The sequence below is a fragment of the Buceros rhinoceros genome, unplaced genomic scaffold (assembly GCF_000710305.1).
Source record: "Buceros rhinoceros silvestris isolate BGI_N320 unplaced genomic scaffold, ASM71030v1 scaffold25827, whole genome shotgun sequence".
Taxonomy (NCBI): Eukaryota; Metazoa; Chordata; class Aves; order Bucerotiformes; family Bucerotidae; genus Buceros; species Buceros rhinoceros.
Genome location: NW_010423264.1, coordinates 1 through 13,460, shown reverse-complemented (window position 1 = coordinate 13,460; position 13,460 = coordinate 1). Strand labels below are relative to the sequence as shown.

Below are 13,460 nucleotides of genomic sequence, written 5' to 3'. Positions count from 1 at the left end.
TTAGAACTTTCAGGAAGGTGAGAAGAAAGGATGGTGTCTCATAAATGCTTTAAAAAGCTGAGCTAATGACTTAAGTCTGGCCTGAGATTCAGTGTTACAAGAGGAGCAATGATTGGCAGAATGGAGGCAGGTTTTTGAACAAATTCAGTTGTACTTCTGAAATGCCAAATTATTGCTTTACTGCATATTTATACAATAACAGCATTTTACATTAAAAGTCGGTGTGCTTCACTGGGCAGCGTGAGTGCCCTTTCTTCTGTTTCAAACTCGCTTCTCCAATAATGTTGCTCCTGATAGTAGTAGGAGAAATCCAGCTGAATGGAAGAGATGTGGAAATGAAACAAATTCAAGCTGCTGAGAACCTTAATCTTCTGTGCTCCTTTAGGAGCACAGGCTCCTAAAACCCCTAACTCTTCAAACAACTGCCCTAACCTCAGCTGAACTAACCAGCAGGACTTTGTATTCTCAGTGCTGCAAGCTGTCTTTGTTCTGTGGGATATCTGGTCATGTGACCTGAGGAAACTCTCATGTATGCTCATATCTTGAGTAGTGTTGTTGATACCTGCTTTCAAACCTTCAGACAGAGGAGACTAGCTTGTAATACTGAAGAAAGACAAAACTGTATTTTATTCAGACCTCTTAATCTCTAACTATGACTATATAACTTTCTTGTCAGCATCTGGGTGGGGTTTAGTTGAATGACTACCCAAGTCTGTTTAGGTTAGAAAAACTCAAAGGAGACCTTATCCTTTTAAAATATATAACAACTATTTCAGTAAGGGCAGGAGTAACTCAATAGGAAATTAATATTTTCCAGAACAGTGCATAGGACTAGTTGATTTATTATAAGATGGGAGAATTGCTTCACAGTGGTTGAATGCTGCCACTTCTGATGCCATGAAAAGTACTGGCTTGATGCTTTAGGAGTAATGCAAGAGTGAAAGAAATGGGAAAGATAAGTCCTTGAATCTTCCAGTCAATGCGGAGAGAACAATTCTCAAACTGAAAGATGAGTAAGGTTGTTGGTATAGGCTCAGTGGCTAACATCATCACTACTAACTGCAGTAGCTTTTTCCGCTAGACAGTTAGGAATTATTGGATGTGTTACCTCTCCTCCCCTTCCCTTCCTCCCTGTCCTGGCTTGGCATAAGCCTGCAGGTTTTGAAGAGTTAAGCTTTTTACTCAGGTCTGCAGAAAACAGTAAGAGATGCTTACAGGAAGTTTGAACTCTTAAATATGACCATTCGTGGTATTTTAAAATGGTGTGAAGTGTACAAGAAATATTAAAGGGTGAAATAGATTAATTTGTGTTTGCTCTTTATTCAAGAGTCCTTAAGCAGCTGTCCAGGTACATGCACTATGAACCAACACTGGTCTTTAAAGCGGTTTGGAAGTCTGACTGGTATAAATGCTGGTGCAATCACCTGGCTGTTCATTTCTTCAACAGGCTTTTTTTTCCTATGCAGCAACAAATTTTGGGTGATTTACTTGAAAAAATATCTGGGACAAGGCATATTATTTCCTTGCATTCATTCAAGGATTAACCACTCTGTTCCAGAGCCAGATCCCAGAACTCGTGATGGATATTAATGTTCTTAATCAAGGCTAATATGGCCGTATGTATTGCTGGTATGCCTATAGCTGTGTTTTGCAGCTGATCATCATGGCTTTATCTTTTGACTGCCACATAAACATGTTGTTCTGGGTGTAAGAGCTTTTCATCTGTTTTCATTCTTTCTTCCCAACCCATTTCTGTTTTTTCCCTTTTATAAACTGCAAAGGAGGAGGCAACAGTTATTAATAAAGTTGTCCCCTTTACTGACAGCAGTGAAGATACTCTGCCACTATCCTCATTAGAAGGATAGTGTTTAATGGTTAAAACAAATACACGTGGAGTGAGAAGACTTCACTAGTAATGAGTCTAGGTTGATGCACGGTGCAGTAAACTTTTGTTGTAAGCAGTGTTCTTAACATGTTGTTTTCATGTATTTCTGGAATGGAAATTTAATTTTCACGAGAAGTGGAAGTTCCAGGGAGAATCAATTTACTCAGTCAAGAAGAGGAAGGTACAAGAGCAACCTTAGTTTATACCAAATTGTTCCATCATACTTGCTGAAAGCAAATTCTTGTCCTGTTTAGTCCAGCGTGACTAGTATGAGTCAAAAGATGTACTGGATCTATACTTAGAGCGATGAAAACTGAAGTAAAATTTAAAATAAATGGATCTGAGGAAAACATGCTAGTAAATATCTGAGAGGGATAGAAGGGGGAAGGGAAATAAATACCATGAATTATTTGCTCAGCTCTAACTATATCTGTGTGATCCCTCAATAGATTCAACTGTCTTTTGGGGGCTTTTCCTCTTGGAAGGTTGTGAGGCATCTGCATTTTATAATGGCTGGGACAAGAAGCGCTGGAGTTATAAACTGGTGTCTTGTTTCTTGTGACCATGTTCTGTCCTTAGCAAGACTGGACCAAAAGTCTTTTTCTACTGGCATTCACTCAAAAGTCATTACTTCAGCTCAAAATGTTTGCTCCCTTAATCTGCAGTTTTGTCTCAATTACAAAAAAATGTTCTCTGCATGCACAACTTGCCAGATAGCTTTATGGTAGCTTTATGGCTGGAATTAAACATCTATTGTTTTTTGCAGATTGAGAAGAATTAGAATGTTTTTCTAGTGTAGTAGAACTGAAACATAGTTCACAGCTGTCAAGGAAGGGAAAGGGGAAATGGGCAAGGGTAGAAATCAGTCTGATTATCACTTGGTTTTCAATATTAATTGGCATCTTTTAAGATCATATAGCAACCGAGATGTGGATTCCTATAGTCTTCTGCACAAATTCTGTGTATGAAGTATCAGCTTGAAAAAACTTTATTTAGATCATGTTGTGAATGATAGAATCTTCTGGGTTTTTTTAAAGGAAAAGGGAAATGAATGGACTACTCTAAATACATATCTAAATATATTTTATCTTTTTATGGTACTGTAATAAAAACCTGTAGCTCTCACCTGATGAATTCTTTCATACTCTTTCTTAGTACCAAAAATTGAAGGAAAAGAAAAACCTATAATCAGTTATGAAGGAGATACAGTTGTAATGACTTGTAAAAGTTTTGACTATGCTCCCATTGCTTGGACCTGGTATGTGACCAATGGAAGTGAACAGGTAAAGTTTCCAACTCTTGTCCAGTTGAAACAATGTGGCAAAAACCAAGTAAAGACACTCTGCAAAGTATGACTCTTCACTGTAGGTTCTACAAATTATATTTCCATTAAAATTAATGTAAATCTCTGTACATGGAAAAACTAAATCTGATATTTAGATGTATTTGTTATTATGGAGGTTTAGTTTTTGTTGTGGTTTGTATGATGTTTCTTTTTCAAAAATACCCTGCCATACTCTTACATCCCAGGTAAGAGTAAAACAAATCAGGAAAGTTTTGAGATACTTGGTTTTTACTACGTTACAGATGGTTATATTTTTCACATCTCACCACTTGATAATAAAGAAATCTTGGGGTGCTCTTTTCAAGACATAAGGGTATTGGAGGCTTGAGGAGCCATCTCCCTTTTCTTCCTCTTACTCCAGGTATAAGTAATTCTGTATTTCCCAGACTGTATGACCTCTCTGGGGCACTGGAGACCACTGGGCCACTTGATTCTGAAGGAGCTGAAATCTTGCCTCACTTCAGCCATTGTCTTAAAAGCTGTGAGGAAAAATCTCACTCCTTGCTTTCTCTCCTTCACACATGCACCTTTCTGGATCCTTCATAGCCCTGGAAACATAGCCACTATGCTTTCCCCAGCAAAGGGCAAGAACACCCTCAGCTGAGAGGAAGTAGATAGATCTGTCTCCTCTGTGCTGCTGGAGAGTAGCACTGACTTACGGGACTATCAACATATTTCCCAGTGAAAGCATTCCCAGTTCAGCTTCCTTTGAAGTGCGCTTTGTACTGTGGTGAAACCTGGGCATTGGCTCCTGACACCCAAGGCTGCGGGGTGTCAGGAGAGTCTACTCTCCACTGACAAGTGGAGAGTAAATAGATTCAGGGGTACCTTTCATCTGATCTAGACTAAAGCAGGTCAGACAGCTTGCTCACTAAAAGTGTGTGGTGTCTTCTCTCGTTAAATTTAGAGGGATCTAGGATGGTCAGTTAGATAAATCCTTCCCTTGGAGGTGGACTCAACATGCTTCACAAATGCCACTTGTTAACTCATTTTACATCTCTCTATAAAGAACTGTTGATAAGATAAATTGATTAAACACTTCGTCTTTGCATTCAGACTTGTGCTGTATTTTTCTTATTTTCAGATTGCCATTAATGACTCTCTGCTGGCAGACAAGTATGTCATTAATAGAATATCTGCCAATGTAACCCATTTGAAGATACTGAAGGTCACCAAGGAAGACGATGGTGTATATTGGTGTGAAGCTGCTTTTGAATTAGGGAAAAGCATAGGAAAGCTGAAGCTTAAAGTTCTGTCCCTCATGGTGCCTCTCAAACCCTTTCTAGCAATTGTGGCTGAAGTTGTTATTATAGTAACTATGGTTTTCCTTTATGAGATGTATTCAAAAAAGAAGGAGAAACGTGCAGGTAAGTATTTTCTATTGTCTTCTAGCTTTTCATTGAAATTGTAGCCAAAGGTAGAAAGGTATGACCCTTAGCACTTTATATGAAAGTTCAGTGTGATTTTTTTCACATCATATTTTTTCAGATAAAATACTGTTTTCTAGAACATTGCATTATTTTATATTTTTAAATCTCTTTGTGAATCTGAATCCAGGTACAAAGTGCTTTCAATAAGCAGTACTTTCCCATAAGCAGTTTGATGTAGTCTCTTTTTCTCCTTACAAGATAAAATAATTTGGAGGCTATATTTTTGGGGGAAATGCTTAAGAATGGAAGCAGCAGTTGAAACTTCCATCAAGAAATTGAGGAAAAATGCACTAAACTAGAATGCACTAATGTTGGTTGCTGAAACTAAGACACACGTAGGTGAGTGAACTAGATACGCAAGATGAAGCAGAAATTATATATATAAAATTTATGTATATATGTCTATATTTTATGAATATGTGGATACGTGCCTTTTTCTCTATTTTGTACATAGAAGCGTAGGCATTATACAACATGATATGTATTAAAACCAGATTGATAGAACGAAGTAAGCTTTTTGTGAAATTTGCAGGTAATTCCATTGAATATAGGAACAATATAATTTGAATTACAAATCTAAGAAAACTAATAACATTTTGTTTTGCTTAGACGTGGAGTAAAAAATATAATTAAGAGAACTTTTCTAGTGGTTGTTAAACTGAGATTCACAATCCTTTTTCTGTTATACAGAATACGAGAAAGAATTTGACCAAGTTGAACAACTGTAAGTAAAGAATTTGTATACTATAGTTAAATATTTAGCTTTTTAGTTTATTAGTGTGTTTATAAAATTATACCTTGTTGACCCAACAGGTAAGGGTTATGATGAATGAAAAAGTACATTTTATTGCTTTGCTTAAGAATCCCTATTTCCAGAGTGTGCAGAATGCTGTTTTAAACCTGGTATTTAATTTTGATGTTTGGAAAATATTTCACTTCTTTGTGAAAGCATCATGTGTCCTCATTATAAACTCATTTTAAAAAGCTCTAACTAGGAAGAAAATCACTTTCAGGTGGGAATTATACAAAAGACACTTTGAAATGTTTTTTCTCATGTGTTTTTATTTACATATTAACAATTTATTTACCTATTAACACTTCTCTCACTTGCATGTAGTTAAAGCCCTAACTGTCCTATGTAAGCCTGTCATTGCTTGGGTGTTGGAATTACTACCAAAATGGTCAAACTATTGGGCAGTGGTGGGGGGCTCTCACTGTGCCGGTGTCTTGAGCTCCCTGGGCACAGAAACGGCTGCACTGCTGTAGCCAAAGGAGCACATATGGGCACTTCTGGTGCTGGTTTGCTGCTTGAGGGTAGGTGCTCCTGTGCTGGCTTCCCCCTCCTTAGGATGATGTACTTGTAAGACTTGCTTGTTTGCTAAAATAAGCTATACTTTTCCTCTGCCCATCTGCTGAAGGCCAGTCACTTCGCTTGGCCTGTTAACTTTCCTTTTATTTTAAGATACAGGCTAGCAGTTCCTCTTTTTAGATGTGTCCAGTCTACTCCAGTTTTTTCCCTGCAGTACCTTCTCTGCTCCTATGTTCATATCTCTGTTTTTGTCCTTCTAAATAGTGCTGTCTTTCCCCTTTTGAATTTCTTCCTGCAGTGACCTTCTTTGTTTCCCTTTGTGGTATTCACTTTCCTATTCCTTTTTTCAGTGCTTGCTGAAAAAATATTAGTGCTTTTCCCCTTATCTAAACAGCTATAAAGCTGCTATTCAATTATACTATAAAGTGGGAATATGTCTTGGGAATACAGTGAGCTATTATACTGCTGAGTGTTTGGGGATATATCTTGGGTTGAAAATAGAATAATTGCCCGTGTCGCACAGCCTTGCTTCTTGTAATACAGTTTTAGCATGTTTATAATAGGATTGTTAACAGTATAGTGCACTAAAGTAATGTTTTCATGCTTGATGAGATGTGGGATGTGTTTTTGATCAGCTCCTTGATTTTGGAGTGCTATCTTAAATTACACTTATAAGGAAAATCTATTAAATCATACTTCTTGCCTGATTTTAATAACTGAAAATTACTTCAGCTACTGGCTGTTTAGAAGATAGATTTGTGTACCACAGAGAATGGCTCCACAGGAATTTTTCTGGTCTGTTATGTCAAGTGATGACTAATATACAACTGAACTTGGTTGATGAGGCTGTAATTAAAATGTCACATCCAACAACATACTAGGTGGGAGGCTAGTGACTCAAACATTTTTTTTAGCAAGAGCATTGTTAATTCAAGTCTTGATTGTGACCAACACTATAGCTAGTTGTAGGCACTCCAGAAGAAGCAATCATATAAGGATGTTGAGCTGCATTTTGCTTGTATATTACTTAAGCATTTACTTTTCAGTGTACAGAATTCGTATATAATGATAGTACAGCAGTTGCTGCTTGGAATACTGTCATTGCTATAACTTCTGCCCAGAACTTTGTGGAATTTTGGAGGGGGTCAAGCTGAGCCTTTACTACACAGACAAAAGACTTCAAGAGTCAGTATTTTGGTGGCTTAAATTTTATTTAATCTTGTTTTTATTCTTGTAACTTCACATGTTAGAAGATAAAATCACATGCATTCTAGATGTTTTTTGGATTGTGGGTCTAGAATGACTATGGTCACACTAAAAGTTGAATCTTGGAATCTCTGTCTTACAGTAAATCGGAAGAAAGCAATGGTCTGGAAAACAGTAGTGCTAGGCACAGAAAAACTTAATCTGGTTCCTAAAAAGGTAAGAAATGAAACAGAGTAGAATTTACTCTTTTTCTCTTGAACAGCCTCATACAAGGTCAAAGAAATTTATTGCAACATCCTAATCTGTTCTTTTTTGATATGGGAACAACATAGTAATAGAATCATTGTTTAGATAAATGACTATATGTTGGTTTATGAGGTAATATCAGCATGAAAGTGAGTCAAAGACCTTTTAATTCAATACTGTCATCATCATTGTTTTAATGCAGCCCTTGAAATAAGACCCAGATTAATCTGTTTAATCTCTTGGCTTCTGATCATGAAACATTTATGTGAATACCAGGGTAGGTGCTGAGATGCCAAAGAATTGCTAATTTATCCAAAATCCTACTCTTTCAGGCTGTATGTTGGGTGTCAAATGAGTTTATGGAGGAAGGATGCAAGTGTAATGGCAAGTGGGGAATGTGACAGTACCAAAGATATGAAACAAGGGATTTTAGGAGTCTAGGAAAAAACAGAGTTTAATAGATGGTGATTGAAGGGATTAGTCGTGGAAGGAAGCAGAGGGTATGTAGCTTTGAGGGAGCTATATAATGAACTTCCCTGATTCTTTGCCTTCGTTACAGTCTAATTAGCTGCTTCTAGTTATGCCAGCTGGACATGCTTGTCAGAGCATAGTCTGTTAGTTGAGGACCAATCCTTCACACTTGAGCTGCTTCCTCTGGTTATTCCCCCTCTGCATCGGGCTCCCCAATCTCTCATCTGAGAGATGTGAGTGACTTTGCATTCGTGTCACTGCCGGTATTGTTTTCTCATTACAAGCCATCTGCCTGAAGGAAGATTGTTTCCATACCCTTTGTTTTAAGGAACAGAAAGAAAAGTGTCAGGTAAAGTTGATAAAGAGAGCAACAAATCAGAAAACAATCATGAACAAATACTTCTCAAGTATATAGTCTCCCCTATCTCCTGCAAATTATTGTACTTGCTTGCTGTGACTTAAGTTCCCAAGGATTCATGCTGTATTGGATCTGAGGTTCCATTCTTGTGAAGTCCTCTTGGTACACGACAATCAGACAAAGCACTAAGGATCCAGATTTGCAAATTGAACTGTTTTAAAAATTGTAAAATATAAACTAGAATGAAGTTTATTCCAAACAAATATGGTGGGGGAAAAAAATTAAGCAGCAAAATAATAGTATTCATGTTATAAGAAAGTGTGTTTACTTTTTTTAATTCAGGAAGTTTAAGTCAACAGAAGTGAAAATCATCCCAAAGCTACAGAAGTTGTATGGGCTATGCATTTAAGACGTCTACTATGCTTCTAAGTAAACTCCTCTACACTTAAGAGAAATAACATGCTCCTAAAATGGCTGTGAAACTGCTCATTTTATACAGTTGATGATGTATTCTGATACACTGCATTTAGACCTTTGCTGTCAGTTACATTTTTGGTAATTTTACTACTGAAAGGTGGCTTTAACATGATTAGACTTCCTGATGGTTTATGACTGATCTGTTTTGATTTTATGTCCTAAATTGGAACTAACCTTGCATTAACAGGTAATATAGAATGGGCTTATTGTCTACGTGTTGTAAAGCTAGACTTGTAACATCAAAAAAGTATTTCTACCAAAGACAATGTCTCTTACTAGTAGATGAAGCTAATGTGACACAGCTATTTTTGCCAAAGAAATGGTCAAAGGGAACTCTTTATCATGATTTGAATGAAACATGAACAGTTTTGCAATTTGCTCTGAACAGTAAAATGCCTTAATTATAACTTTTCTTAGCTTCTTTTAAATGGGAAAAATACAGGTACATTCTGAATACTTAAGAATTTTCTTAAAAGTCCTAAGTCTCTGCTACTACACTGTAACTTTAAATTGGCCGAACACCTAAATACTGTACAGATCATATATTTCAGCAGTATTTCAGAGCAGATGAAAAGCAAAGGGGATACAACACCATACCAGAATGTGATAGACATAATTCCTTACACTTGCACAAATTATTGCAGGCTCTGAGGGCTGCAAAAACATTTTTGTGATTACAATTTATATAGAACAGAGAAATTTCACAAATATAGCTCTGTTCTTTCAGTACATCCTGTGTAGTTGGTACTTCTTGCTGCGTACTGTATGTTCCTTAAAACCCTCTTGCAGCACAGAGAAGGTCTTCAGCAGGTGAAATTTTCAGGGTAATAGGATAAAGCAACTTGAATACTGCTGTTCCTCTTAAGTAAAATTGTGACGCTACTGTTATGATAGGATACTGCTTTAGAAGAGCTAGTTGCCATAACTGTAAATATACAATTTAGTTACATTATGGATTCAGCAATTGAAAGATACACAGCTGATGAAAAAGCAATTGACTGCATTAGTTGCCTTTGCTAATCCAAAAGAAAAGCAGAAAAACTTCTGTCTTAAAGGGAATATTGTCTCTCAAATGTAAGGAAAAACCAAGCAGCATTTGTAAACTCCCTGGGGAAGTGAAAGGAAAACTGCTAAATAGAATTTTCTCAAACTGGCCATTTTTCTTTGAACACAGAAAAAAATAAAGGAAGGGAATTGGATCTATTTTATCTTTTATGTTTCTGACTCCTTTATCTATTTTACTGTTCTTACGGATTTGAAAATATCAGAAAGCCTAGCATTGCCTGCTCTGTTGGAGATGGGGGACAAAATCCAGTCTGATCTATGCTTTCTCAGTTTTTGTAGTTTATTTTGCAGCTCTAACAATTACAAGTTAAAGTCCAGATGAAAAACAGTGGGATGTATATAAGCATCAAGTGACTGACTGTAAGGGCAGAACACTGATAAAGATTTCCCTTGCTAAGATACGATGTTTCTTATATTTTGCCTTAGAGTTTCTACGCACTATAAAAATCAGAATGCATTTACAGATTTTTATATGAATTTATCATTGATATCACAGCATTTTCATTGTAACAGATGTTTGTATTTCAGAAGGATTTTCTTCTGTGTATCATTTGAAAGGTAATTTTATTTTTCATAAATTTTTTTTGGTAGGAAATTCAATAGTAGAAGTAAGCTGATTTATAGATCTAAGTATTAAGTTCTAAATAAAGCAATATTAATATCTTTAGCAAAAAAAAGGAGGCTTGGAATGATGTGGTAAAAAGGCCACCTTTTAATCAGAAATGGTGACAACTTCTATCTTCACTGAGCATTCTGACCTCACCTTAAAATGGTGGTATGAATTCTTGGCCAACATAGGCAAGCTACATGAATAGATACTTTTTTGATATTAGCAAACAAGGGATGCACTAAAGACAGGCGGGAGCTGGAGTACCTGGATTATACATGGATTTTAGATCAATGATGTGTTCCTGTTGTTAGGACTGAATTTGGTCAAACTGGCTGCTGTAAATGTAGTTTTGTCTTGACCTGCCTCTAGCATGTTCTGCTTGCTGTGTTTCCAAGGGGTTTGGTGTTTAATTTTAGGTTGGCAAGTAGTTTTTTTCATCTTAAATCATTTTATTCCTCATGTCTGCCTAGAGCTTCTTGAGTTCCCCTGAAGAGGGCAATAATAAATAGCACTAAATTATAAATATAATTGGCATAATTAGGTCATAACTTCAAAGGCATAAACTCTACTTTTTTTTTAGTCCAGACACCACATCTGAAGTTCTGGAAACCAAGAAATGTATATTTTGATAAATGCATGTTGTATATGTTCATTAGTCCAGACACCACATCTGAAGTTCTGGAAACCAAGAAATGTATATTTTGATAAATGCATGTTGTATATGTTCAACACATTCCTACTGCAGTTGCTTTGTATATCTATTTTACTATGCAAACATAGCCTTCAGTAGAAGAAAAATTTGGCAGCCTTAAAAGAACAAAGTTCTAGGCAATGATCTTTTTACCTCATTCAAGCTAAGAGATACCAAGTAAGAGCCAAAACAATTCTGAAGATATTTCCTGCAGACAGCAGTTACAGCTAAGTATAAGGATCCACAAAATCAGTTTCAGTAACAAACATTAATCTGTAATAACTGACTTATGGTTAGACTCAGCCTACCCATATTACATTTCTTTGGCAAATTCTGTCTTCCAAGACCAAATCCCTGTTTTCTTGCAAGAGGTGATATGCTTTTGACACTAACAAAAGCCTTAACCGTTTCTTAGAGGAAAAGATTAAAATCTGAAAAGATTTAAATCCTGAAGAGCTGTTTCCAAATGCTTCAAACTGGTCACTGTAAATCCTCCTTTCCATAGGTCCAAAGTAGACACAAGCAGCTGTGACACTAGATTCCTAGTGAAGGCTGACAGTTATTAGAGTTTCTAAAATGTGAGCTCACATAGAACTATGCATATATTTCTTTAGGATGGAGACCTAAGAATTACCTAATAATGAGCCATGATAATTAAGCGTTTAGCTGTAGGTCATTTGACATGCAATCCTGAAGGAGAGAGGGGAAAAAACATCAATATTGATGTTGATACTGAAATAAGCATCCATGTGCTTCTAACCATTTTTTCAGCCAAAGAAAATGAGGTTTATATTCTGCCTTTAAATTTGCCCTCTTCAACACTGACTGCTGAGCAGTAAAAATTAGAAAAAGATTGGTGTCCTCTGCATAGGGCGATTTTTTAGCTGAGTGGTCTAAGTGTTGAGCTACCTGGCATATACAGGATGACCACATTAGTGACATTATGCTGCAGTTTATCTGAGAGCTTCCCAAAAATAGGAAGGGGCAAAGAACCAGCAAGAAACCAGTTGAGAATGGTTGTAGGGACATGGCAAGGACCTGCAGGCATTCCATAGAAGTCCTGAGGGACAGATGGTGGGAGCTGAGATGACTTGCAATTGGATGTGTTTAGGGAAGATAGACTGCAAATCTGTAGAAAATGTGGGGGTTTTTGCTGTGCCATTCAGAGTGCTTGTGTAGCAGGTTTTGTACAGTGACTGACAACAGTCTGCCATTGCTAAGCACCTGCACAGGTGAAAACACAAAGCCAAGTGTTATGTTTCATAGAGAATCAGAAGTTACATCCTTGGAAATGTTTTTTCCGCTGGTTTTAAATAGTTTTGCAGTCTTGTTACTTTCTTATGCCAGAACATGTGCATATAACGCCATAAACAATTCATTATGAAAAAAACAACTGAAGTTCCAAGCTTTACAACTTGCCACTAAAACTGAGTTGTCTAGATTTACAACTGATAACTGGGTTTATTTTTGTAGTTAGATTTTATAAGACTTTAAACTTGTAAAGTTTTTCCATCTTAGCTAGAATGATTGGGTTTCTGCTGTATAGAAACTTCATCTGGTTTGTCCTGTTTGGCCTTTTATTTAACCAAAGATTTTTTATTACTACGGTTATATTTCTATCAACTGACTTCCTGAATTATTTTCAAATTGACATTAAAAGTTATGTAACAGTGCCTTGAAGGAAGGAATTTGTTTACTGTAGTTAAGTTCATTTTTCTCTTTTGCAATATGTTTGTTAAAAGTTTCAGAGGAAACTTGACAGCGAAATCTATTTTTCTAGTGAAAAACTACTAAACCTAAAGCTTTTATCACGATTACCTTATTTTACATTCTGATTGGATAGTCTGCTTACTCAACTGTTTCATTGTTTTGCTGGAGCAGTAAGATGTCTACAGAAACTGGAATAGCCTCTCCTTGTATATGAAAAAACAAGGAGAGTGCTTGTGAGTAGTGTGAATTGATGATGTTGTACTTAGAGCTAATTCCAATAAATTTAACCATGAAGAATCCATAAAGTGGTGAGTGAACTTATTCCTGATGTCTTTGAGAAAATCTGATTTTTTTTCTTTAATTTTTCCATACCCACAGATCTTATTTTAGACCTAAACTGACCATTTGAGTATCAAGCTGTCTTGCTCAGATCTCTAGATCAACCTTCTAGGTAGAAATTGCCAAGATAGTGACATACGGGTAACTTCTTTCTAAATGCACATATTGCATCTGGCCTGGATTCATCACATGTAATATGGGTGTTTGATTTATAGAATCGTAGAATGGCTTACTTGGGTTGGAAGGTACCTACAAAAGTCATCTACCTCAACTTCCCCCTGCAGTGGACAGAGACATCTTCAACTAGATCAGGTTGCT

General features: G+C 36.5%; 1 protein-coding gene across 1 annotated transcript in view; it reads left to right on the top strand.

Moving 5' to 3' along the window:
• EMB (embigin) overlaps positions 1-7,375 on the top strand; it is a 14,928-nt gene extending 7,553 nt beyond the window's left edge. The window contains exons 6-9 of the mRNA XM_010140378.1: positions 3,041-3,168; positions 4,315-4,597; positions 5,351-5,384; positions 7,318-7,375. Of these exons, the coding sequence (XP_010138680.1) occupies positions 3,041-3,168; positions 4,315-4,597; positions 5,351-5,384; positions 7,318-7,375 (503 nt within the window). The remainder of the gene's footprint in view (positions 1-3,040; positions 3,169-4,314; positions 4,598-5,350; positions 5,385-7,317) is intronic.
• Positions 7,376-13,460: the final 6,085 nt, after the last annotated feature.